Here is a 26,830-nt window from a genome sequence, read left to right as displayed (position 1 = left end):
CGTAGGATATGTGGAGCAGTCTGTTTCACTTATACCTGGGGCCTTCCCTCAATTCTTTATGCAAATCAATGACCACAATGTTGGATTTTCCTGGTCTGGTCAAAGTCTTCATTACTTTTTCAGATAATTCCCATCCAACTTAGACTTGCGCATGATCCATCGAATACTTCCTTTCCTCTTCTTGATCATTCTCCCTCAGTCTTAGCAAATTGGCAACAATGAACATCCATTACAAGCCCACAAACTCCCACACTACCTTGACTATACACCCTCCCCCTTGCAAGGACACCATTCTAGTCTAATTCCTTCCTCTAAATGATACCTGCTCTGATAACAAGACTCTCCACACAGTTACATCTATATTGTCTTCCTTTCTCCTGAACTATGCCTTTCCTTCCATCAGAGTTGACAGAGCCATCGACCACATTTCCCACACCTCTACTCTCATCCCCTCCTGGGCAGAACAAGGACAGAGTTGCCCTGGTCCTCACTTTCCAACTAACCAGCATCTGCATTCAAGCAATTGTCCTTTGCAATTTCCACAACCTTCAACTAGATTCACCACCAGACAACTTCTCCCCTTTCAGCATTCCAAAAAGGGACTTCCCTTTGGCTCCTTGATCCAGTCTTCACTCCCCACCAACTACTTTCCCTTGCAACTGCAAGAGATGCAAATCTGTTTTTTTTTACCCAAATAGCCTTTCCAGGTGAAGCAGTGATTTACTTGTGCTTCTTTCCATCTTGTGTACTACATTCAGTTTTCCAATGTGATCTCCTCTACAATGCAGAAACCAACTGCAGATTGGGTGACCACTTTGTGGAGCATCTGCATTCATTCCACAGGGAAATTACTGAGATTCCTATTGCCTCCCACTTCAAGTTCTCCATCTTATTCTGATGTCTCTGTATGTGGTCTCCTGCACTGTTACAAACTAGGCCCAATGCTACTTTGATGATCATCTCTCTTCCATCTGGACAGGTTTCAGTCTTCCCGACTCAATACTACTTGTATCAGAACTAGCTAATTCTACAGTAACTCAAACATCTGGTTTATTATTTCCATAGCTGTATATTTTGAAGCTCTCATGTTCTCCCTCACTCATCCTCTTACTACCCTCATTAATCTAACATTGATTACACAAGAAAATAGCAGCAGGAATGGGCCTCTTGGCTCCTCAAGCCTTCACAACCATTCAATATTATCATGCCTGATCTGTCCCAGGAATCCACTCCTCTGCCAGTTTCACATAGCTCTCAATTACCCAATCATTCAAAACTTCATCACCTCTTTAAATACCTTCAATGATCTAATTTCTATACCCTCTAGGGAAAAGAATTCCAGGCATTTACCACCCTCTAAGAAATTCATACACACCTTAGCTTTAAATGACCACCTCAATTTATGTCCCCTCATCTGAAATTCTCCTGTAGTGGAAACATATCAACATCTACCCTGCTATACCCACTTACATTCTTAAATGTAAGAATAAAAATCATTCTAAGCTCCATAGAATACATAGCTAACTTTAAGCCATTTGTCACAGGACATTCTTCCCATCTCAGGAATTTACTGAGTGAATCCCTTTTAGTCTGCCACCAGTACTGGTATTGTCTTCAAAAATCTCACAGCACTCAAGGTGCAGCCTCACCAACATCCTGAACTGTAACAATATTTCCCCATTTCTAAAGTCCACCCCCTTATAATAAAGTCAAGGTGCAATTTACATTCATAACTATCTGCTGCACTTGCAAGCTAACTTAGTGATTCATGCACAGGAGCACCTAGATCCCTTTGTATCTACTCACTGACAGTCTCCCTCCATTTAGATAGCCTCCCAACAGATTCCTCTTACCAAACTGCAGGACCTCACACTTCCCACATTAAACTCTATTTGCCTAATTTTCACTCATCCTTTATTCATTCTGTACCAGAGCCCAAATATCAGAGTCAGACGGAGATTGGAAACAAGTCTTGTGGCCCACTGAATCTGTGCCAATTTTCAACCACAATTTTATACTAATTCCACATATTCATTTTTTTTTTTAAATTCTCCCCACATTCTATCAGTTCATATCAAATTCTACTACTCGCCTACAGATTATGGGCAACTGACCTGAGATTGGGAGGAAACTGAAGCAGCCAGAGGAAACCCATGCAGACACGAAGAGTACATGTCTCTTGACTGGTCAGGGTTGAATCTGGGTCTGTTGCTGTGAGGCAGAGGTTCTAGTTATTCAACCAGGGTATGTTGGGTTGCTTACATCACTCGCATGCTCGATATTAGATACCCGAAACAGACACTGATCGAGCTCTATTGTGAGATTACCAGATGAGCACAAAGATTCAAGGGTATCTGCAAAATTTCCCTGTGTTAAGCACCCACTCACTGATCCATTTGTTCAGCCAGTCACCTCCCATTTCATCAGTGGGTCTATAGTTTCCACATTAGCCAGCTCAAAACCCACAAATCCACAGTGGAATCAATTCATCCTCAGTCCCAAGGGATTGCCAAAAATGATAGGATTCAGAGGCAGAGAATACAAAAGCAGCAGTTATATTGAACCTTTTCTTTAAAATATCTTTACCCATGAAGAATGGACACAAAAGGAACTCCAAAAAAAAATATGCCGCTATATCATGAAATTAAAATGGGAAAAAACAAGTTACACATGAACTGAGGAATGTGAACAATACATTCTTTTATTAGACTGTACTTTAGAAAACTACAAAAAATTCAGAACAAGCTGTTCATTGCCTCATCTTGAAAATTCAGTGTATACACAACATAAAACAATTGATTCAACTAAATCCCAGAATGAACTGCACTCAAATTACAAAAATATAATTTCATTGATTACAATAAATTGGTTTCATTATGCTGTAGGGAAACAGCACCACAGATGGAGGTGTTAGCATTAATTTGCAAGCATCCATATTCCAAGATAACCATGTCTTGTAGGTCCCCATTTTCTCCCCAGCAATACCACATGTAATGCTGGTAATTACTATGTAGGTGTCAGGAATTTAGGGACTTTGCACTAATGTGGAAATCAAGAACTTCCTGACAAATGTTTGCTGACTAATCTTCTACCACAAGACTTTTGATGGAGTGCAGCAGCAGAACACATTTCTTACAATACCCAGGATAGCAATACCTGGAGGTGAATAGCTGCAAGGGAATTGTGCAAAAAGGAAATTTAGTATTCAAGTAAAGTTACTTTAACTTCAAGTTTGAGGTAATTTTAATTACAATTGTATCTCTGACAATCAAACCAAGTTCAACAGTTTGACAGCTGCCTTAAGCAGCAGCATGTGGGTGAAAATACTTCTTGCCTTGTGTCACAATGGGTTTTTGAAAAATAAACCAACCTCACTATTGCCTTTGCAAGGAAGTTCTCACTGGGGGATTCTGTATGGGGTTAAGTGGATAGGTGGGAAACAACTGCCAGGAAATTCTGGATCAGTGTTGGCTAACAGCTCGTGTTAATTTTATCATCTACCTTGGAGATTAGAAGGGATAAAGTTGATCAATGTACTACTAAGATTCAATGTTATTAACTGCAACTATATTGCAGTATGTTGTCCTAGCATATCGACCAAGCACATTGTATAATTAAGCTAACAAGGCAACAATCAATTGAAATTGGGAATAATATACTCACATGCATGATTTGGTTTAATGGACAGAAAACAAGGAGGGAATAAGCATGTATTCTCAGGTTGCAAAATTGTGATTAGTGGAGTTCAGTGATCAGGGCTTAGGACAAAGCTATACACCATCCATATCAACAATTTGGCCAAGGGGATCAAATGGCACATTTCCAAAACTTACCAATGATACAAAATAGGTGGGATTGAAGAGTTGTGGGGTGGGGGGTAGGAGGATGTAAGGACGTTTCAAGGTGACATAGACAAGGTGAGTCAGTGGAACAGGGCAAATGGAATATAATGTGGATAAAAGGTCATCCACTTCTGCACAAAACAAGTTATTTAAAAACGTTTTTCAAACAACATATTGGATAATGTTGATGTTCAAAAGATCCTGCATTGGCATACACAAGATACTGAAGGCTAACACGCAAGTGCAGCAAGCAATCAGAAAGGGAAATGGTAATTTGACTTTATTATCAGAGACCTCCAGAGCTGAAGATGCAAACCATTTCTCTTCATTGATGCTGCCCAACCTGCTGAGTTTTCACAGCATTTTTATTTCAGATTTCCAACATCTGCAGTTGTTTTTTTTATTTTCAGGCTTTAAAATGACCTGATTGTATACTCCTATACCCAATTCTTATGTCCTAAATTCCAGTACAGCGTTACCATGTTTATCTAGGCATGTTAAGTGACCTCAAAAATATTCATCACCAAATCCCAAAATACTAATAAGAACCCAGGAAACATTTTCCCAAATCCCAATGAGGTGTATAGTGCTAGCCATTTCAATTGCTTGTCATTTTATTATATAGAAGTTACATATTGACCAATCAAGTTCTCTTTTTGGAAATTGTGCCCAATTATTGAAAAATGATTTACTGGTAAAGCTATCTTACACAATCCCAAAGATACAACAAATCAGAAATTACAGTTCTGTATTTTTACATTGGCGGGGATAATATTTCTGGTCTTTTTTTGCTTGCCTGCTCATGGAGAGAAGTTGCCCATCAGTATTTCCTGGACTATAGTTCAAGTTCTTTCCTGAGAAAGTACAAGATTATGGGATCAGAGAATATATAAAGTAACAGCAATTTATTTAGTGTGCAGGTGGGAGGAATTTTACCATCCATAATGTACCTTGAAAAAAAATAAAAGCTCCTGAATATACATTTATAAAATCAAGTAAAATATTTTCAAATTTGATTTTTGGAAACATTTTTATGAACTTAATCACAACAAGTAGTGAAAAGCATATGTCAACAGAATCTAAACAATGAGGACTGATGTTTGCAATTCAAATAATTAAGGGATGACTCAATTAGATTTTCTCAGGAGATTATGTGGGGAAAAAAGAAAAAGGTACAACAGATTAAGGAGTTCTGTTCCCAACATCTGGAAACCTCTGCTGAAAATTACATTAGACAACTATACAGTCAGATGAAAATTCATCAAATTGAAATATTAACTCTTACATAACAAATGCAGCCCAACATACTAAACATTTCTAATATTGTTCTATTTTTGATGCTTGGATCAGGTTCAGCAAATGATTACTTTGTGCCTCAGAGGAACAGTCATGTAGATTTAAGGTATACCAAAACCCAAGGAAAATCATTCTCTAGCAAGACAGTAAACTGCATAAGAAATATACAGCACTGCAACACAAGTCAGTGTTCTAAACTAGCAATGTGTAACTACAAATTTAATGTTTGAACCAAGGTCTGTACAACTGTTTTAGGAAATCTAGATTTAATCTTGTACAATGGTTGTTCAAGTGTATCTAGATCAAAGCTACGAACCATATTAATGCATGTCAAAAGCAAACAGTGTGTTAAGTATTGTTGGTCTGAAGCTCAAATATTGAGGAAGGCCTCATTTGTTATTCCAGTTTTAAGGTTTATTGTCCAATTATGTTCCTTCAACTAAACACCAACAGTTTAGCCCGCTAGTTTGGGCAAAATAGCATCACAAAGTTTAAATACTTAAGATTGCAGTGGAAGTGTTTCGTAGTAGTTCACAGATTCCAATGCAGCTGTGATGTGTAAAATACCCAAATTAAATGTCAGCTTCCAGGTTGTTCCCATTACCAACCAGGTACACAAATAACTATGAACTATTACTCCTACGTCCCTCTGTTCCACAACACTCCCCAGGGTCCAGCCATTTACTGTACAAGTCCTATCCTGGTTTGACTTCCCCAAAATGCAACACTTCTAGGGAAACTTGGCTGGGTGGATTCAGAATTGGCTTGCCCAAAGAAGACAGTGGTGGTAGATGGAGCGTACTCTGCCTGGAGATCGGTGACCAGTGGTGTTCCTCAGGGATCTGTTCCGGGACCCCTGTTCTTTGATTTTTATAAGTGACTTGGATGAAGACGTGGAAGGGTGGATTAGTGAGTTTGCAGATAACACGAAGGTTGGTGGTGTTGTGGATAGCGTAGAAGCTTGCTGTAGGTTACAACAGGATATTGATAGGATGCAGAGCCGCACTGAGAAGTGGCAGACGGAGTTCAACCCAGAAAAGTGTGAAGTGATACACATTGGAAGATCGAATTTGAAAGCAGAATACAAGGTTAATGGCAGGACTCTTAGCAGTGTGGAGGAACAGAGGGATCTTGGGGGTTCATGTCCATAGATCCCTCTAGGTTGCTGCGTAGATCAATAGGGTTGTTAAGGCACATGGTGGGCTGGTCTTCATTAGTCAGGTAATGTTGCAGCTCTATAGAACTCTGGTTAGACCAGACGTGTTCAGTTCTGGTCACCTCATTATAGGAAGGTGGAAGCTTTAGAGAGGGTGAAGAGGAGATTTACCAGGATGTTCCCTGGATTGGAGAGCATGTCTTATGAGGATAGGTTGCGTGAGCTAGGGCTTCTCTTTGGAGTGAAGGAGGATGAGAGGTGACTTGATAGAGGTGTACAAGATGATAAGAGGCATAGATCAAGTGGACAGTCAGACCAGTCAGACTTTTTCCCAGGGCAAAAATGGCTAATATGAAGGGGCATAATTTTAAGGTGATTGGAGGAAGGTGGGGGATGGGCAAGATGTCAGAGGCAAGTTTTTTTTAAATATGTACACACACACACAGTGGTGGGTGCATGTAATGCACTGCCGGCAGAGACAGTAGAGGCAGATACATTAGGGACATTTAAGAAACTCAGACAGCCACATGGATGATAGAAAAAATGGAGGGCTATGTGAGAGCGAAGGGTTACATATATCTTAGAGCAGAATAAAATGTTGGCACAACATTGTGGGCCGAAGGGCCTCTGCTGTTGTGCGCTCTGGTGAATTGAAAGTCGTTTGCCAATCCTCTGCCCACTTCCCCCTGTAATTTTTGATTCACTGTCTACAATACCATCTATTTTATCATCTTCCTCAAACTTACCTACCATGCTTTGTGCATTCACATCCAAATCATTTATAAATAATGAACAAAGGTCCCAGCACTGACTGACTGGCACACCACTAGTCACAAGCCTCTAGTCCATGAACTAACCTTCAACCATCACTCTCTCCTTCCTGCTAATGAGAGAATTATGAATCCCTCTGGATCCCATGCAACCTTACCTTCCAGACTAACCTGCCATGTAGGACCTTGTCAAAGGAAAATATTTAAATAGTTAAGACAACATCCTTTTCAAATCCGAATCATGGTTTATATCATGGAATACATGTGAATCGTATACATACTATTTGCTATCTTTCTACTGTCACAATGCACAATTAAGAAAATTCATCCAGGAGGAGATTTCTCAAATCATGAAGGTCTGGTTGAATAAGTGAAGGGCCGTGGCTAACAAGGAGCTCCCACCAAAGCGCACAGTTTCTTAAAAAATGCAACACTCTCTAACTCCTTCTTAGAGTTAACAGTTTACTTTAATTTAAAAATTCATTACATAATGAACAAACCCCTTCTTTACATCATTCAGTAGTTTATTTGAACTCAAATGGAATCTAAAGTTCTCCAAAATAAACACTACACAATTTTAAGTATAAAACCAATACCATTACAGTATCAATCAGGGAATCCAAATCGAAAATTTTGTTTTTAAAACACTGCAACATCTCTGCACAAATATAGTATTAATTTTACATTTGCACCTGTGGCCAAGCCCGCAAATTATTATTCAGCCAAATTACCCCATAAAGACTTTCAAATTTTTTTTTAAACAACTGAAGATGTACAAGTTACTTCAGAGACCATTAGGGAGGCATGAATCTGACTACCATTTAAAGCAGATTAAGTAAAATGTAGCACATCACCTTAGCCAGTGATATGGTGTAAAAGATTTTTTTTGTTTTAATAACCATCTGGTTAATAGTCATGGATGTTAACTCACTAATTACCAAAACATACCAAGTTAAGGACCCAAATTCAAAGACCCACATTATTTGTTCTGTTTCATAACAAACAAGACCAACACACCTCTGGATCTGATTCACTATATACGATGAAAAATGGGGAAAAAAGCAAGCACTTGCCTTAACGTGTAGACTTAGATCTATGACCTTTACCTGTAAATTGCAAAAACAAAGCTACGCAGGACTGAAATTTAATGTTAGAAACAAATTAATTCAAAAGGTGTACTATTCTGCCACTACAAATCATTTCACATGAGAAACTAGAATCTTCCCAGTAGAAAAGTAGTGATAGCTTCATTCCGTCTCATCAGGAAGTACCTTTAAAGCTTCAGTAAAGTCATCTTCATCTGCTGTAAAATTTAATGCAGTAAAACAATTCTGATCCTTAATTCTTACAGCTTTTACAAGAAAACTAGAAAGTCTACTGCTTCAGTCCACCAGCAGTTAACTTTAGCATTTGATAGGACAGCAATTAAGCAAACTAATACGTTCAAGACTTGGTGATAAAATATACTAATTTCACTGCTCAAACACGCAGAGCAAAAATGTTCTCCCCTCATTAAAAAATATACTTTAAAAGGGAAAAAATGCTTTTTATACAACTCCTAGTGACCCTCCAATATCTCACCTGTGACCATTCTTCATATACAATTCCACAAAACTATTCAAATGTAAAGGAATCATTGTCAAACTCCATTTGTTCTCACTTTTATAGACATGTACTTTTCCATCAAGAGCAATTAAATAGTTACAAGGTGCAGGAATTTTTGTCTCAAATCCAGATCACATATTGGGATACATGAAGCTCAGGAAGTATAATTCCAATACATCAATATACTGAGGTGAACTTAATTTTAGATTAAAGTTAAACAGTTGAAACTATGCAGAGACAAGAATAATTAAGCTAAACTGAGGTTGAAGACAAACTTCATGTTTAAATGCTGCAAAAGATACAAAATTCTTATATTTGCTTATATAATTGAAGTAACTAACATTTCCCCATGTTAAAGGTAAACCAAAACAGGTAATTAAGGTACAAAGTACTTGCAATTGGGTACAAAACTAACAGTATAAAGTATACATTTGGTAGGATACTGTAATTTTTAATAAATGCATTATACATTGCTTAGGCCACAACAGCATTCTAATTTGAAAATTAGATGTAATATATATTTGTTTCTTTAATTCAGGAGTTGTGTGTCATGGAATATTTTCTGTACCGTCAAATGCTACACAAATATCCTTTTACAATTATTAGTGTTTGTAGAAGACTGTTGCCTGTGAGCCAGACAAAACCCTCAAAAAAAAACAAGCATTTTATAACCTCAAAAGGAATCAGTGCTGAGTTCCCTGCTGTTTGTCATATATTATGAGAATGTAAGTGGCATGATTGTAAGTTTGTGGATAACACCAAAATTAGTGTAGTAGACAGTGAAGGTGGTTGTCCAAGATACAACAGGATCTAGATGGCAGACAAGTGCGAAGAGATGCATTTTGGGAATTACTGTTCCCCAAAAGTAGCGACACACTTAGGCAGCATTTGGCACACTAGCCTTCATCTGTCGGGGCATTGAGTACAACAGTTGGCATATCATATTACAGCTGTACAAGACAATGGTGAGACAGCCCCAAAATATTGCATTCAGTTCTGATTGCCATACTATAAGACAGAGACACAAGAGACTGTAGATGCTGAAATCTGGAGCAACACAAAGTGCTGGAGAGATTCAGCGGCTCAGATAGCACCTATGGACAGACTCTTCATCTAGGCTGAGAAGGTCTGATACTGTAAGAAGGATGTGATTAAGCTAGAGATTGTGCAGGAAAGACTCACAAGGATGTTGCTGGGACTGGAGGGCTTGAGTTACAAGGAGAGACTGGATAGGCTGGGACTGTTTTCCCAGGAGTGAATGAGGCCAGTAGAATGACCCTAGAAGTTTATAAAATCACAAGGGACATAGATAGTCACAGTCCTTCTCCCAGAAAACTAGAGGGCATAGATTTAAGTTAAGAGGGCAAAAAATTTAAAGGGGACCTGAGATGCAAGATTCCACCCCTGCGGCCACCCACCACCAACCCCCCCCCCCCCCCAACACACACACACACACACACACACACACACACACACACACACAGGGTGGTGGGTATATGAATGAGCTGTCAGAGGAAATTGTGGAGGCAGGTAAAGTGGATACGGGCCAAATGCAGGCAAATGCGACTGGCTCATGTAGACAGCTTGGTCGGCATGGGCCAAAGCGTCTGTTTCCCTCCTGCATAACTTTGTGATTACAATTGGGTCAAAGTTCTATTCTTTTATGCCCCATAAAGTTAATACATGTGAACACATTTTTAGGCAAGATAAAAATGTTTTGATTGATAGCCAAGAAGCATGTTGCTTATAAAGTTACAAGTATATGGGACAAGAAAAATTTTAAATGCCTCATGCAATTAAAAGCCCGCCATTCTTGTATGTAAGATGGTATTTAAAATTTTAGTTTGATTAAAAACACTCATTTGAAAAACAATCCAGTAAAGTGATCACGTCCACTTCATTACTTTATTTCTGTTGTTCCAGTAACAAGAAATCAATTAACAAAGAAGCTATGCATATAGCCTGCATGAAAATATACATTCTCAAATTTCAGTTACCTGGGAGATATGGTTAATGGAAGACTCCATTCTCCGTAGCTGAGAGGCCTGAATATCCAGCAATTGGAGGACATTGTTTGCCAGGGCATTTATCTGGTAAGCAACACTCGCAAGGGATTGGGTTGTATATGCTTTTGTTTCTTCTAGGGCCTTTCTCTTGTCTTGGGCCTGTAGGAGGGAAAAAAGACCTAATTTCTACCACTGTTGGCAAGATATTAATACACACTGCAATACAAGAATGTCAAAATGCAAAATGTGGCAATATAAACATCTGAATTTTTAAAAGAAATTCAACGCAATATTAAAATGACTTAAGTTACTACAAATTAAGCCTAAGCAGTGTTTACTTTGAAAATTTTAAGTCACAAGGAGGACAGTGTCCAAGTTCGCAAACAAAATAACAAATAATTTAAGTGCTTTCTACATGAAGTCCCTCAGAAAGATGCTATCTTTAGAACTTGCTAATTTGGTAAGGGTAGTCAAAATTCTCTCCTACTCCAAGCATCCCCAAAGCACCAATGAAACAAAACAAATGTGACATACAATGTAATGAAACAAACGTGACATACAATCTGTGTACACAGAATCTCATAAATAGTTCAGTAATGACCAGATAATCATTTATTACCACAATCTCAGGATATATATTGATTATGACAGTAAAGAGAACTCTTCTGTTCTTCCAAGTACTATCCCACCTAAAGAATGCTGGAGCCTCGAATTATCACCCAAATCTAAAAACAGCACTATAAACAGGCTAGATTATATCCCTGGAGTTGGACTTCATCCCACAACTCAACTCAAAAGAGGAGTGTCACAACCAAGATATGGCTGAAACCAATTAAAATAATTGCAAAGCAATGCTTTTGTGGGGAGAGGGTGGAATCTGAACTATTAAACATTGTAATTGTATATAATGCAGGCCGTGTTTTGTTCAGCAGTAGCAAAAACATTTGGGGACTCGACTGTTAAACTGAGTAAAATCTCAATATCAAGGGGAATAAAATTTCAGTGACACTATGCAAAATGACCATGACTTCTACTTCAAAGGATAGGTGCACCACTGACAAAGCATGCATTTATTGTACAACCCTCAGCTTACTAGGCCATTTTATAGAGCAGCTTGGAGTCATCCACATTGGCAAGACTGAAGTCTCATACAGACCAGAACCACCAGGTTCTTCTCTTGAAGGACATTAATTAACCACATGGATTTTTACAAGAATCCAGTGGTTTCAGGGTGATGACTCATACTATATTATTTTTAATTACTGAGCCATGTAGTCACTTGAATTTTATTTGAGACTGAATTCCCCAGCTGGTAGGATTTACACACTTCTCTGGATCATTAGTCCAGTGACTTAAAACACCATGATAGCATAAAATTAAATGCTCATGAATCTCAGAGGCATGCACCAGACATTAAAGCACTGAAAGCCAGTAATCAAGACAGAAAAATGCTTGAAGCACTCAGATTAAGCAGCATCTGTTGATAGAGTAACTTTGTGCTTCAAGTCAAAGACCCATCACCTAACTCACTGAGTGCTTCTAGCATTTCTGCTTTTGCTTCAGGATTTCCAATCATCTGTTTTTAAAATGTTGGTTGACAGCAAACTTGGAGTTGAAACTTTGCCAGCAGTCAATGAATTTCTGGGAAGTAGGGCTTCCATTTGACAGGATGACCCTGGATTTTCTACAGAATAGCAAAGTCAATTTGGGGGGTTCAGCTGTACCAGACAAATATGGATAGATGGATAGGAAAGTGGTGGGCACAGAAGATTGACCATCACCAAGGATGGTCAGATGTGGCCTGTAGGCTGCATGCATTTTGCACCAACAATTTAGCACCATTTTGTATATTTGCTTACTTTGCAGAATCCCTTTATCTGTCACCCAATAGCTAATGTAAAATACATTTGAGAGCAAAAAGATTAGTAAAACTGCATTACAGATAACATCCAGTTAGACTATTACTGTTTGGTTTCATGTACTCAGATTTTTGCACTGTGTATGTAGTAAAAAAAAACTGAAAAAAGGTACTCAAGTTTGCTACAGCTTGGAAATATCTGTATAGCTTCACTTGAAAAATCCCCAGTCTCTTTGAACCCAACACTCTTGGAGCAATGATGCAACTACTAACTGCATAGGTCACACCAGAAGAATCAAAACTAACAATGAGAACACTTATGGTTCAAAGACTGTACAAATTGTAATTATGACAGCCAAGCAAATCATTACCAACCATTTTTTCAAATTCTGTATGCATTAGTAAATATAGCTCGTGAATAGATGATACCCCCTCAATTTCTTGAAATAAAGATGGTACAGTAAGCCCCTTTAAACATTATTCTTAACATTGAGTAGATTTATAGAGTAGGTACTGAATAATACAAAAACACCAGAAATTTTTCTCAAAAACAGAAAAATAAACTTATTACTTTAGTTCTTCACACCTTTTTAGTCTGGCTAGGTTATTTGGACTGCAATTCTAATCATGTTATTTGGATAAAACTGCTGAAACAAAGTATGCTGTTTTGCATTATCAACTATAGGGGTGTAGTATTACTACTCTATCCTACTCTCCAGAGTATTTAGCAAAAGCTTAATGAACACGAGGAAACACCCAGTTACCATAAGCTCTGCTTGTTTAATTGTGCAAGAACACAATACTACCGAAATTCTCAAAACCTGCCACTACCTTCTACAAGAAGGCAGTGGATCAAGTTTAAAAAATATCAGCTCTTTTTATTTGCCTAATTATCTAAAATTTTCTCTGTAGTCATTTATCTTTCCCTTCATTTCTCACAGTAATACAAAATAAACTAGGCGATTAATATGTTTCACTTCTGTATTCCAGAAGCAGTACAACAACAGATCTTAGTTTAAACCTCTGCTCCAAATGAATGTTATTAATAGAAGAGAACTATCCCTTCCAGCTTTTCCCCTGTCCCAGTTCAAATTTGATACAAGTATTCCAATGTTGTTGGCAGAGAATTTAAAAATTTAAACTGTAAAGAATAACCTGGAAATATTAACTAGTAAGTAAGCAATTTAACAGATATTCACATTTTCTGAATAGTGAAAGTAATGATCTCAGTAAATTCCTCCTAAGTGTGTGTGTGTGTGTGAAGCTGCTGAACCAAAATTTAATAAATCTGGTTTCAAATCATCAATTCTCCAATTAAGAGTAGGATAAATAAAATCAAAAGTCCCGATATATATTTAAAAGCTAGTTATTTTGACAATTTGTATACAGTAAGCTGGGGCATGCAAAATACATAAGGGTAAGCAACAGAAGGTATTAAGATATCTTTTAGTCACATGTACATCGAAACACAGTGAAATGCATCTTTTGCATAGAGTGTTCTAGGGGCAGCCCGCAAGTGTCACCACGCTTCCGGCGCCAATACAGCATGCCCACAACTTCCTAACCCGTACGTCTTTGGAATGTGGGAGGAAACCAGAGCACCCAAAGAAAACCCACACAGACACAGGAAGAACGTACAGACTCCTTACAGACAGCAGTGGGAATTGAACCCGGGTCGCTGGTGCTGTAAAAGTGTTACACTAACCGCTGCACTACCGTGTTTAAGTTCATGACTGAAAAGTTCTGTTCATCTTGACACTTGGGCTAACACTTGATTTGATGAAAACAACGAAAGCAAATTGGAATAAAGAAATTTTATTCAATTTCCCCAAGCCACCTGCCTTATACTTATCCAAATAAAGTTAAAACTTCAATCAAAAAACCTCATTACATTGCCTACATAGGTACTGGACCACTTAAATTTCAACTCCAATGAACATTTTCAAGTTGCCAGACATCTTCCACAATTGAGAAATGGTTACGTTGCATCATGGTGGCAGAAAATGTACATCTTTTAAGTTGCTATCTGAAAAGAGTGACTCACTTAAAATGTGACGGTAAAGTACTTTGGTACATTCCATCAGATGGAGGACAAAACTTCCTCCCTCCCCCCCTCATTAACACCAACATAGCCAATGCAGTGGTTAAGCAAGCCATTTCAAGACAAAGGGGAAAACAGAAAACCAACAACTGTCATCTCAAACAAGTGACTAATTCCTACAAAATAAAAATGGCCACAGCATCCTGCAATCCAAAACCTGTGCTCCCCCAATTTTGCCCTCATGCCCATTCTCAAGTGTAAAATTGCTCCACCATAGCTGGTCTTGCCTTCCTCAACTGATGTTCCAAAACTTCTTCACTTGCCTCACCTCCTTCAAACATGCTTAAAAATCTACTTATTTTGGCTAGAGCTTTTAAATAGACAAGCTAAATTCACACAATGCTTGTGAAATTGTCTGAATCCCATGAAATATTGACATGTTAATGAAGTCACCTATGTACAAGCTGATGCTGCCAAATTACAGGCTAACTTTTGAGGTTGTTAATAGAGAAAGCGACTGGGTGGGAGGGGATCAGTCACCAGTCATGGTTTACTGGAACACTATCTACTAGATAATTTACCACTATACTAAAATATAGCAATACGGCATATACATGATAATACATCACACATTAAAATTATTTCATTCCACTTCTGGTGACTTGGTTGATAGCTTACAATGCAATCTAACAAGGGTTTAGTTTTTACCAAAGATCATTCCATCAGTAGTTGCACAGCTGAGCACCAAATGTAATTTTGCAGTACATGAACGCAAAATACAGAGCAAGAATTAGTGTGCAAAGCAAGATTTAGCAATGAATATTAATGTATTAACTGTATCTTGTAAACTTTACAACTTTATTGAAAGGAAACAAAATGGACAATTCAGTCTACACCAAGGTATCTGGGTAAAGATAACTTGCAATCAAGATCTCAGACATCCTGATACAAAACGACCCCTAATTTTAATATATTTGCACTAATTTGAGTACCATGAATATAGAGGGTGATCATGGAATTCTCAACCACAGTCCAGTGTGCCATTTTGATTTACAGTACAACTTTACAAATTAAGAGGGTTAGCCAAGCCCATCCAATGTAAACCAAAAGCAACTTCACAAGTAGCATACCAGTTTCTGGTGCTATCCTCAAATCCCTCTAAAGTTGTTATAATATCTTACATTGTACATCAAACTATGACTATCCAAAACTACAAGCAGCAAAAGGAAGCAAATGCTAAAAATACTGCTCCTTACAAAATACGCATAAGCAGGCAAAAATCAAACAGGAAATGGGGTGGGGAAATGGATATCATGATAACCTTGTAATTTACTGTAATTTAAATCTTAACAAAATTGTTTCAAGATCTAAACTTGATAGACTTTGGGGAAGTTGTATTGACTGCAACTTCCAGAGTGTTTTGTCTCCATTCTAGAGATCAGTTAAATTTCTGGGGCTACCACAAGCTAATATTCTTCATCTCCAGAAACAGAAAATACAGAACTGCTGGAAAGTCATGCATCGGACTCACTCACACAGAATATTCACTTTATTTCAGATGTCCTGCTTCTGCAACTTGTTTTAAAAATTTCTCTAGCTGCAAATTTTACTTACAAATGTTTCAATTTTCCAAGTCTTCACCAACAGGTAGAAAATACACATTAAAATATCCAAGATGTTAAAAAGGCATCTTTAAAGCCAAATTTATCTCCCAAAGTCAGCCAATTTCATAATTTATCAAAGCAGTAAATTACATGCTCCAATTCTTAAACTTTCAGGGTGATGGCATTTTGCAATCTACTCGAATTCATTATGCAGGAAATGCCTTACCATTCCTTTAAGAAATAGGAAAGCAACTATATTTTAAATGCACATTCTGCTGCATTTCAAAACAAGATTGAGCATTTGATACAAACATATTTGTTGTACCTGCTCACCAATCAAGGCTAACAATGATAGTTAAATGCAATATGCAAAATAAGTCACTAAAGATTACTTACAAGGAAATAAATAACCTTAAAGTAGTCTCCTCAAATTCCATTAAGCATGTCAAATTTATTTACATCAAGCTATATTCTCCACACATTCAGCCAAAAGGCTCAAATCCTGAAATATGCACCTTTTTGCCAATTGTTTATTTAAATATTTTCATTCCTTCTCCTTTGTTATAAACATATGGAGTGAACAACATTACCTCTGATATAGCACCTCTAGCCACTAGACTTTCCCAACCCCTTTGTTTTCTCATACCAAATACCAGTTTTTTTTCCCAAATAGAATGTTTAATCAAAAATCTGAAATTGCACACAATGTATTTCTAAAACAATCCACCAAACTGAAAGTAAAATGGACACTTGAGGGTGTGGCCCAGCATTCTAAAAAAATACTTATTTCAATTCCTTTAGCTCAGTGACAAAATGTTAGAAAACAGAATTAGATAACTTTTAACAATTGTATATTAGACCCAATAATCAAAAAAGGACTCTTGCTATGAAATTACTAATTTTTAGTTTTAAATTAAAAAGTCACATTTAAAATAACTATTCTAATAGCAAAAGGACATGATGACTCATTAGTTCCTTCATCTACACTTGATTAGGATTTCTTTGTTATGGAGCAGTATAATATAGTTGCATGGAGAACAACTGTATTTCATTTGCACCAGACCAAAGTCCTGGAACACATCACAGGGTCTTTACCACATAGAAAATAACCCCTAATGAAATACACATTGGTGAGAAGGGTCAAATGCTTTAAAATACTCCACCAGTAAAAGAACAACTCTTCCTTCAACATGCAACAGCATCTCACTATCACCTACAATCCATACCATGGAGACAACCATTAATGAGAAGTTTAAGCACCAGGGACAAATGCCATGGAGACTATAGCAGTTGAGACACTAAATATCCTGCAGCAAGTAACCCACCTCTTGGCTCCCTGAAGCCTATTCAGTGCCAGAGACTAGGTGGAATAGTTCATACCTTCCTTCGTGGGTATAACTGCACTCAAGGACGACACTATCTAGGATAAAATCTTGGCTTGTTTAGCAAGCTAGTCGCCAGTTTAAACAATTATTTACATTGTCATTGACATTATTCATGTGCAATTGTGGAGCATTCAGAGAATGCACTAACATTGTTTTTGATAATCTCAAACTTGTAACCCCATCCACTCAGAAGGAAGAGGCAAATGGGGCACACAAGCACCAGAAGCTTCACTTTCTTTATCGAATACAGTTGTGGCTTGGAGAAACTGCAGTTTCTGTTGCCACTAGACCAAAACTCTGTAGAGTTTGCACATTGTCCCCCCCCAAGAGTGTGAGTTTCCACTAGGTGCTCCTGTTTCCTCACACATCCCAAAAACATTTGACTTGACTTTAAATTGATTACTGTAAATTGCTGATCAGCAAACAAGTTGCAGAGCTACAGGGTAATAGCAGCATGGATATGGTAGGCTGAAGAGCCCATTTCTCTGCTGTATAACTGCGGACCTGAAATGCCAAACGACTGCCTGTGTTGTACTAAGTAAACAGTGAGGACTGCCCATCACCAAAGCATAAAATTTCCCTCCCATCATGAAAGTGCTAGCTGTTCAATTCTGATTCCATTTCTGCTTAGCACAATGCCTTATATGCTCAGTGAATTTCAAGTCTCAACAAAGCATTAATGAACTGTTCGCTTGAAGCACGACTGCAATCTTTATCCATATGTGCACCTTCTATCCACATATTCAGCAGGTGATGATAGTAATGAAGTGCAAGACTTCACCCAAATTTTCCTTCTGTATCAATGGGGTGTGAACTAATTCAATCAAAAATCCACAGACCCATGATTTCCTTATCCAGATGACCAATCTACTTGCAACTAAACTCACCTTGGTCACTTCCTTATGAAGGTGCACCTAAAAGTTTGCAACTCAATACCAGGACACCTGGGATTACCCTTTATTGATTTATCTTGTATGAAACCTAGTCAAACAAAGTTGTTCAATATTTTCTAAACTTCTTAATCCCTTGTGTAGCTTCAAACCTTCAGTTTATTAACACCACCCCCAACACACTGCCTCAGTCTCCTCCACTGACTACAATCTTACCCAGCAAGAGAAAAATCAATCTTACCTACGTGTTCCTCGAATTATTTCTGGTTTGGAAATATTAGAAAAACTTAGATAACCCTAGATAAAGGTGGTGTGTATTAGGAATGAGCTGCTAGAAATTGCGGTTGAGACAGGCACATTAGCAATATTTAAAAGCCATCTAGATAAGTACATGGATAGGAGAGGTTTAGAGGGCAATGGCCCAAACGTGGGCAAATGGGACCAGCTTGCTGGGCAATGCAGTCAGCATGGACAAACTGGGCCAAAAGGCCTGTTTCCATGCTGTATGACTGAGTCTTACATTAAATTCAAGAGCCAGGTTTTCTAGGCTACTCAATTTATTCTAATGACAGGACAATTGAATAATTATCTAATAATAAATGTGCAAATAGCAGTTTGCACATCTGATTTAGTTGAACTATTCAGAGAAAATCTACACAATATTGATAAATGCCAAATGTCAATATTTAGGCATGTGGTCAAAGGACAATTCAAAGCTAACGGATTCCTCTTCACCAAGGAGGAATTGAAAACTAGTTTAAAAAAAGTTGCACAAACAAAATAAGGACATCTTAAAATAAAAACAACCTGCTTAGACAAATTCAGCAGTTTTGTAGAAGGGATATTCTGCAAGAAAATTCTACTAGACAGTGAAACTAGCAAGTTGGATAAGGGGGCACCAGTGGATTCAATATACTTGTGTTCAAAATATACTTGATGTAGTTGTTTAAAGATTAGGCTTGATGCAATTGGAAAGTGTATACCTGCATGGATTGTGGATCAAAATGCAGAAAATAAGATGAATAAGGAAAGTAGTGCAGTACAAATGGTTTGTCAGCTTAGGCCTCACTACACCAATAATTATAAATAAGGAAACTGAATGTCACTAGCCCAGCTTTGCAGCTTGCTTCTCCAGTTTTCTACCAAGTACACATCATGGAGCTCCAAAGGAATAGTGGAACATGAAGTGCAAGATAATCCTCTTTAGAATAAAGAGTATTTTGAAAAATAAGTTGCAAGTTAAGTAATCAAAATCAACCAGTATGTTAGCCTATATCCAAAGAGGGTGGAGCATAACTGCAAGTCTTGCTGCAATTATGCAAGACACTAATTAGGTTGTCTTTGCAGCACTGTGCACATTATTGGTTCTGTAAGCAAGGATATTTAGAATAAATGAAGGCTCAAGACATTGACTACTGGGATGACGAACCTGTACAAATGACGGATAATTAAGTAGAATGGACTCATGTGCTTTTGAACTAGTAGTTTTGAGAAACAAGTTTCTCAGACATCTTGACAAGGGGGATGCAGAGAGATTGCTTCCCTCCATGGAGAATTCAGAACAACTGCATACAGACTCAGTAGTGGTCAACCATTCAGGATAAACAAATTTCTTCACTCCTGCTTTACAATTCATCAGAATTCTCTATTCCAAATAACTCAGTTAAAATATTCAAAACCAAGACAAATAGATTTTTAGGTATTAAGTAAATAACAGGATATTAGGAAAGCAGCATTATACACAAGATCTTAATGAATGATTAGGACTGAAGTTCCACATAACTAATTCCAGCTCCTGCTTGTACTCCAAGGTAAAAAAACAGAGAAAAACCAACTTGCACTTGCTCAAGAAAAGGTACACATTATTAAGTTCTGCTATGATAAAAATAGTGCATTTAAATGAAGGTGACTATAAGTATTTTTAGACAAAGAATTATTAACAGATGAGATTACATAAGAAAACAATTTGAGCAATGTATGAAGTGACGAGTTTTGGAAAGAAGAAATTAGATGCTTTGGTGTCAAGTACACAAACTACAAGAACAAAGTTGATACTGTTAAAATGGCATTAAGTTTCATAAGGGCATTAAAACACAAAAAGGGTAGTAAATTAACAAGTACAAAAAAACACTGATTCTGCCTCGATCAAGTCTGAGGCTTCATTTAGAAGTCAGAGACATTGAACGGGCATGGAAAGTGGTGCTCAAAATTATGAAGTTAATTTTTGATAGAAGACAAAACTTTTCACCAGCTAAAGTCTGTGCTTTTATTGTCACATTTAAGATAACCAAACTATTAAAAGCACAGAGCCCTAATAATTTAGCCACCACACCCCCTCCACTGTATATGAAGACCGGATAAAGGTGTTTATACAAAAAAAAATTCTTTAGTGATCTGGGCATGACTGACAAGACAAGAATTTATCATCCATCCCAAATAGTCAGTGGTGGTGGTGGTGATGATAAGCTACATTGAACTGCTGCAGTCCTCTGATGAAGGTCTTCCTGCATTTAGACCCATTAGAAGAAATACCAGTGATACTCATCACACATGACTAGAGTGGAACCTACAAGTGGTTTTGTTTCTTTGCACACACCTTCCTTCATAGTAAAGGTAATGATGGAGGAGCTCGGGCAACAACAGTTAATCCTATGGATGGTACACACCGCAGCCATTATGTGCCAATGGTGGAGGGAATGAGTGTTTAGAGTAATTAATGTCATGCCAGTGAAGCAGGCTGCTTTCTTCTGGACGGTGACAAGCTTCTTCAGTGTTGTTGGTGCTGCACTCATACAGGTAAGTGGAGAGCTTTCCACCACATCCCTGGTATGCCTTGTAGATGGTGGGATGGTGGAAAGGTTTCGAAGTTTCAGGAGATGAATCACTCACCAGAATACCTAGTCTTTGCTTTTGTAGTCACAGTATTATTCTGTTGGTTTAATTGAACTTTTGGTCAACTGTGACCCCCAGGATAATTTGGGGGGGGGGGGGGGGGGGGGGGGGTGGCAGTAGGAAGGAAAGAAAGTCATCAAAATGACAACAAATGTTGAGGATAAGTGGTTAAATTCTCTATTTTTCCAAAATAGTCATTACCTGGCACTTGCCACTATTGTCCAAGTCTTGCCAAATGCTGGCATGGACAGCTTCATTTACTGAGGAATTGTGAATGAAATTGAACACCACGCAATCATTAGCAAACATCCTAACTTCTGCCCTTATGATGGAGTACCTGAAGATGATTGAGCCTAAAACACTACCCCAAGGAACTCCTGCAGGGATGTCCTAGGGCTGGGATGATTGGCTTCCAATAACCACAACCACCTTCTGTGCAAGGAGCATCTTCCCTTTGATGACCATTGACCTCAGTTACACCTAGAATGTGCCACCTTGATGCCACGCTCCATTAAATCTGTGTTCATGTCAAGAACAGTCACTCTCAAGTCACTTCTGGAATTCAGCTCTGATTCAAGTTTGGACCAAGGCTATGATGGGGTTTGGAGCAAAGTGGCCCTGGCAAGATCCAAACTGGACATCGGCAAGTAGGTCAGCGAGTCAGTGCCGCTTGATAGCCCTGGCAATGACAGCTTCATTTTGTAAACAGTGTTGGCTGATTAGGTGGTAATTAGCTGGACTAGATTTGTCCTTTGTGAATGGGACATAGCTGGGCAATTTTCCACACTGCCAGCTAGACAATGTTGTAACCCTGTCATGGAACAACTCGGCTAGAAGGTGCAGCTAGTTCTCAAGCACAGGTCTTCAGTATTACAACTAGACTGTTGTTTGGTCCCAACACTTTTGTTGTACTCAGTGCTCTCAGCCATTTCCCAATATCAAATTGGCTGGAAATTGGCTTCTACATGGTGGTCTTCTACAGAGGAAGCAGAGATAGATTGTCTCTTTTGCACTACTGGCTAAATGAATATACTTTCAGATACATCAGGCTTTTCTTTAGCACTCATACGCTGGGCCCTGCCATTGTTGAGCATGGCGATCTCCTTGGAGCCACTTTCCCCTATTAGCTGCAAAAAAAAAAAGCTGCTGGAGGAACTCGGTGGGTCAGGAATGCCATTTCCCTCCACAGACATTGCGTGACCCACCGAGTTCCTCCAGCCATTCATTTTTTTGTTCCAGATTCCAGCATCTGCAGTCTCTTGTGTCTCCATTCTCCTGTTAGCTGTTTAATTGTCCACCACCATTCACAACCAGAGGTAGTGCTTCAGAGTTTTGATCTGGATTGTTAACAGTGTTGGCTGCTTAAGTGGTAAGTAGCTGGACCACATTTGTCCTTTGTGAATGGGACATAGCTGGACAATTTTCCATACTGCCAGCTAGACAATGTTGCAATGCTGTAACAAAACAACTTGGCTAGAGGTGCAACTGGTTCTCAATTATTTTGATTGGTTACAAGTTTGCTTATTGTTTATCAGTCATGCAATCCTACATTGCAGCTTCTTTAGACTAGAACTTCATTTTTATATACACTTGGTGCTCCTCCTGGCACATCCTTCATTGATCCCATAGCTTGGTGAAACAGTGAGTGAATGAGACTGTGGTTACTTCTTGAAAGTTGGTGGAGGCATAGTATACAAAATGGCTTACTTCTTCACTCCTAGTCTACCAACTGTTCAAAAATATCAACATGCATCATATTTTCAATGTACCATAAAGTGTACACTTAACAGACATATTTGCAAATAATCAAATGAGAATCAAAAGTTAAATTCACATCTCAGTTTGGATCACTCAAGATTAAATTAGTTTAGAGGCATAAGATCAAACCTAGAAAATGCATTGAGTGCTGGGGATTAATGCCAAGGGTCCCACCAGGAGACCTACATCAACAGCTTGTATTCTATAATACAAAAGTTCATCCAATTCAGAGCAAGTGGAGGAAAGTAGCTAATGTCAATGAAGTACCTGGACAACATTTGCAATTGCACAAAACTGCAGGAACTGAAACTGAATATAAAGCTAGGTTTTAATTATTATAAAAATGGAGGGCATTTGGTAGTAAACAAGGAGAGTTAGAATTAACGTTTGGAGTGATAAAGTGTCACTATTGTAATTAGTAAAGAATGCTATGTTGACAAAGTAAAACTAAATTTGTGGCAATTAATTGGAAAACAGTTTTTTAGTTAGACTATACATTATATACTACATTCAGGTATTATAGCAAAAGGAAAATTATCACAGCTACAAAATCCATGCTCATCTTTTCCACAAGTGAATCATTCCAATCCACATTTTCACCACAGCCATCGCACAGACAATCCAAAACAGTCATAATTGGCATTTTTTGTGATTCATCCTGGTCTATTACCCCATTCCCTTGCTACATCTTGCAGTCAATGTACCCACCCATTTGTAGCTCTCCTCCAAACTGTTGAATTTGTAAATAAATAATCTGCTGAAATTACTTCTCTTTACATCTATTAACTATTTGCAGAGCCTCAGCATTTTTGAGGACAACTATCTTTGGCTCCACAAGTCCAAAACCAGGAGATCAAGTTCCAATATATGCCAATGATACCTCCCTTAACCCTTTCATTGCTGATGTTGTCAAACTGCTCCCCATGGACAGGCCTGAACAAGTCAGTTTCTTCCAATAAAACACTGACAAGACTGGAGTCAGTCTCCAGTCCGCACAACCATGCCCATACCTTCACCACCAACTTGAGCTGAACCAGATGACCCACAATTTTGGATGCCACCGGAGCCTGAGCCATTGCCAACTCCCTACCCTGCACAAAGACATCCAATTTCTTCATTGTCAGTCTTACCCACCTCAGCTTGATATGTCAAACTCCTTATTCAAGTTTCTAATAAGACTCTATAAGAGCTCTTGCCAAGTTTCTCATCTTCCACCTAGCTCACTCAGATCTGTTGCCTGTTTTCTAAACCACACCCACTTAGCCATCGGCCAGACCCTCATCGCTGGTCATCTCTAATCTGCCATAACTCTACAGTATTCCAAGAACTCTACTGCCTTTAGCTCTTGGCTATGCCTCCATTCAAGTCCATGCCTTGAGCCATCTGGTCCCTAAAATCTGCGTCAACCTAGAACTCAAGTCTCTAAGCTGGAGTTAAATCTACAATCGTTGATTCAAAGGCAACTGTTAATTTAAACCCTGGCAGTTGACCAGGAAATGCTTCCTGGAGACCTCAAAACTCAAACTTTTTTTTAAATTGAATAGTTACTGAAAAGGCAGTTAGATTCTGCAACACCTTTGAGAGTAGGCAGGGAGATGATATTTAATGGGAATTAAGTTAACACCTCAAACTTCAAAGCAGCATTCAAATTGTCTATTACTCTACCTCAATTTGCTAAGCACACAACTGAAAAAGTTACTTCAAACAAAAAAAAACATGCATCCAGGCCAAGTAAAAATTGAAGAGCTGAATGCATTTCTGTATTTAATCTATACAGTAGTGCTCATTCACAAAGTGCTCAAATAGTTTTACAAACATCTACTGTAGACCCACGCTGTAATCCAAGTACAGTTGACAAGTCAGACTACGTGTTGCAGCCCTTCTCTATTTAGTTGTCACATTTCCGTCTGCAGAAAAAAAAAGCAGCAAGGATATGAGCTTCCCGCATATTTGGTGCATCTAACTAATTCCCGGGTGGAGTTAGGCATCTTATCCGGTTACTGACGACCTCGGGGTGAAACCAAGTTACTTGCTCCAGCCAAAGAGCGTATTCAAAGGGCCAAGCCTGTACCTTAACGACATTAAATCTACTCAAAAAGTTACCACAAAGCTAGACTCGAGTCTCTATACGATGTCTAAGTTTTCGTCTGCAGTGCCAAACTCAGATGAGGGAAATGTTTCGCAGCCAAAAGATCAAAACCTAATTCAGTACATAAAAATCAACATCACAACTTTTAGATCAAACGCCTAAACTTGCATTATACAAACAACACTGGATCCAAGAGTACACTTTCCCCCCTCTTGGCAATTTTCCCCAAAAGATGGACATCCGACAAGTACAAAGCGGTGAGGAAGAGCATGTCTAAAGAACAAAAGCATTCAACAAAATTACAAAACTGTAGAGCGGGCGCCTCCGCAGCGGAGAATGGAAGCCGCGGTAGGGAGAAGGAAATTACTGGGGAGAGCGAGCGAACACCGCCGACCGCCCCGGGAATGAGAGCTCACATATGAGTCACACAGATCGGCACACCCTCCGGGGTGCAGGAGTGGAAATGAACTGTTAAATCCAGCGGAACGGCAACAGCCGACTCCCTCCTGAAGTGACTCTAAACCGCGGAGCCTCCGCCTTGAAGTCGGGAGCCGGAGAGCCGATAGTTGCGGCGCCGGCCGAGGGGAGGAGGAGGAGGAGGAGGAGGAGGAGGAGGATGCGGGCGTGGGCCGGCTGGCCGGCCGGCGCTGGGACAGTGTGTGAGCGGGCCCACGGCGGGGCTGCGAGCTGGCGGCGCCGCTCTGCCCTCTTCACTCCTCGTTTTCCATCCTCCCCCCCTCCTCGTCCCGCTGCCAGTCTTTACCTGGACATAGTTGGTCTCGCAGTAATCAGCCACACGACCCAGGTTCTGATAACTCTCTATCAGCGCCCTCTTGCCGGCGGGGATTTCCTCCTCGAGTAACATCTGCAGCTCTGCCATCTTACATCTTTCTGCATCGCTTTATTACCCGCTCCCGACCGCCCGACTCACTCCCTCCCAACCGCGCCGGGCACTCTGGGATTCCGCGCCTCGTTCTCGCCCCTCCAACGGCCGTCACGTCCCGGCAAGGCATTCTGGGTGTTGTAGTCTGCCCGCCAGCCCTGGGCTTGTACCTTGGCGGTGACACCTGACATATTCTCAAATTCGGAGGCCGTTTGCCAATCGGGTCGTAGTTTACGGAGCCTCCAGTACATTACAAAGGGAAATTACAACAGATGCTGGAAATGTAACACAAAATCAGAAGAGAATGGAGGCACCCACCAGGTCGGATCTATAAGGGGTGTAGAAACGGGAGAGGTACGCGTGGACATATCATTGAAAGTGGCAGGGCAGGTTGAGATAACAGTGAACATAGTTTTAGGCTTTATCAGAAGAGGCACAGAGTATAAAAGCAGGGAAGTCATGCTGAAGCTTCATCAAACACTGGTCCAGCCCTAACTGCGTTCAATTTTGGATGTCACATTATCGGAAGGGTGTGAGGGCATTAGAGAGGGTCCAGAAAAAAAATTATTAGGATGCCTCCTGGGATGAGGGACTGCGGTTCCAAGGATAGATTAAAGAGTCTGGCACTGCCTTCCTTGGAGAAGAATCCTTGCAGATTTGCTGGAAGTATATAAAATGGTGAGGAGTCTGCACAAGGCAGATAAGGGAAGGTGTTTACTTTGGGGAAGAGGTTGTAGGCTAGAGGTCACGGGTAT

At 39.2% G+C, this 26,830-nt stretch overlaps 1 protein-coding gene across 1 annotated transcript in view; it reads right to left on the bottom strand.

The window, feature by feature from the left end:
• The window catches only part of abi1a (abl-interactor 1a), a 71,565-nt gene extending 45,406 nt beyond the window's left edge, over positions 1-26,159 (bottom strand). Inside the window, 2 exon segments of the mRNA XM_052016749.1 lie at positions 10,667-10,834; positions 25,956-26,159. Of these exon segments, the coding sequence (XP_051872709.1) occupies positions 10,667-10,834; positions 25,956-26,072 (285 nt within the window). The 5' untranslated portion in view covers positions 26,073-26,159.
• Positions 26,160-26,830: the final 671 nt, after the last annotated feature.

The sequence above is a fragment of the Pristis pectinata genome, chromosome 5, assembly GCF_009764475.1.
Source record: "Pristis pectinata isolate sPriPec2 chromosome 5, sPriPec2.1.pri, whole genome shotgun sequence".
Lineage (NCBI taxonomy): Eukaryota > Metazoa > Chordata > Chondrichthyes > Rhinopristiformes > Pristidae > Pristis > Pristis pectinata.
The sequence above is the reverse complement of the archived record's forward strand: the minus strand, read 5'-3'. Positions and strand labels throughout refer to the sequence as shown.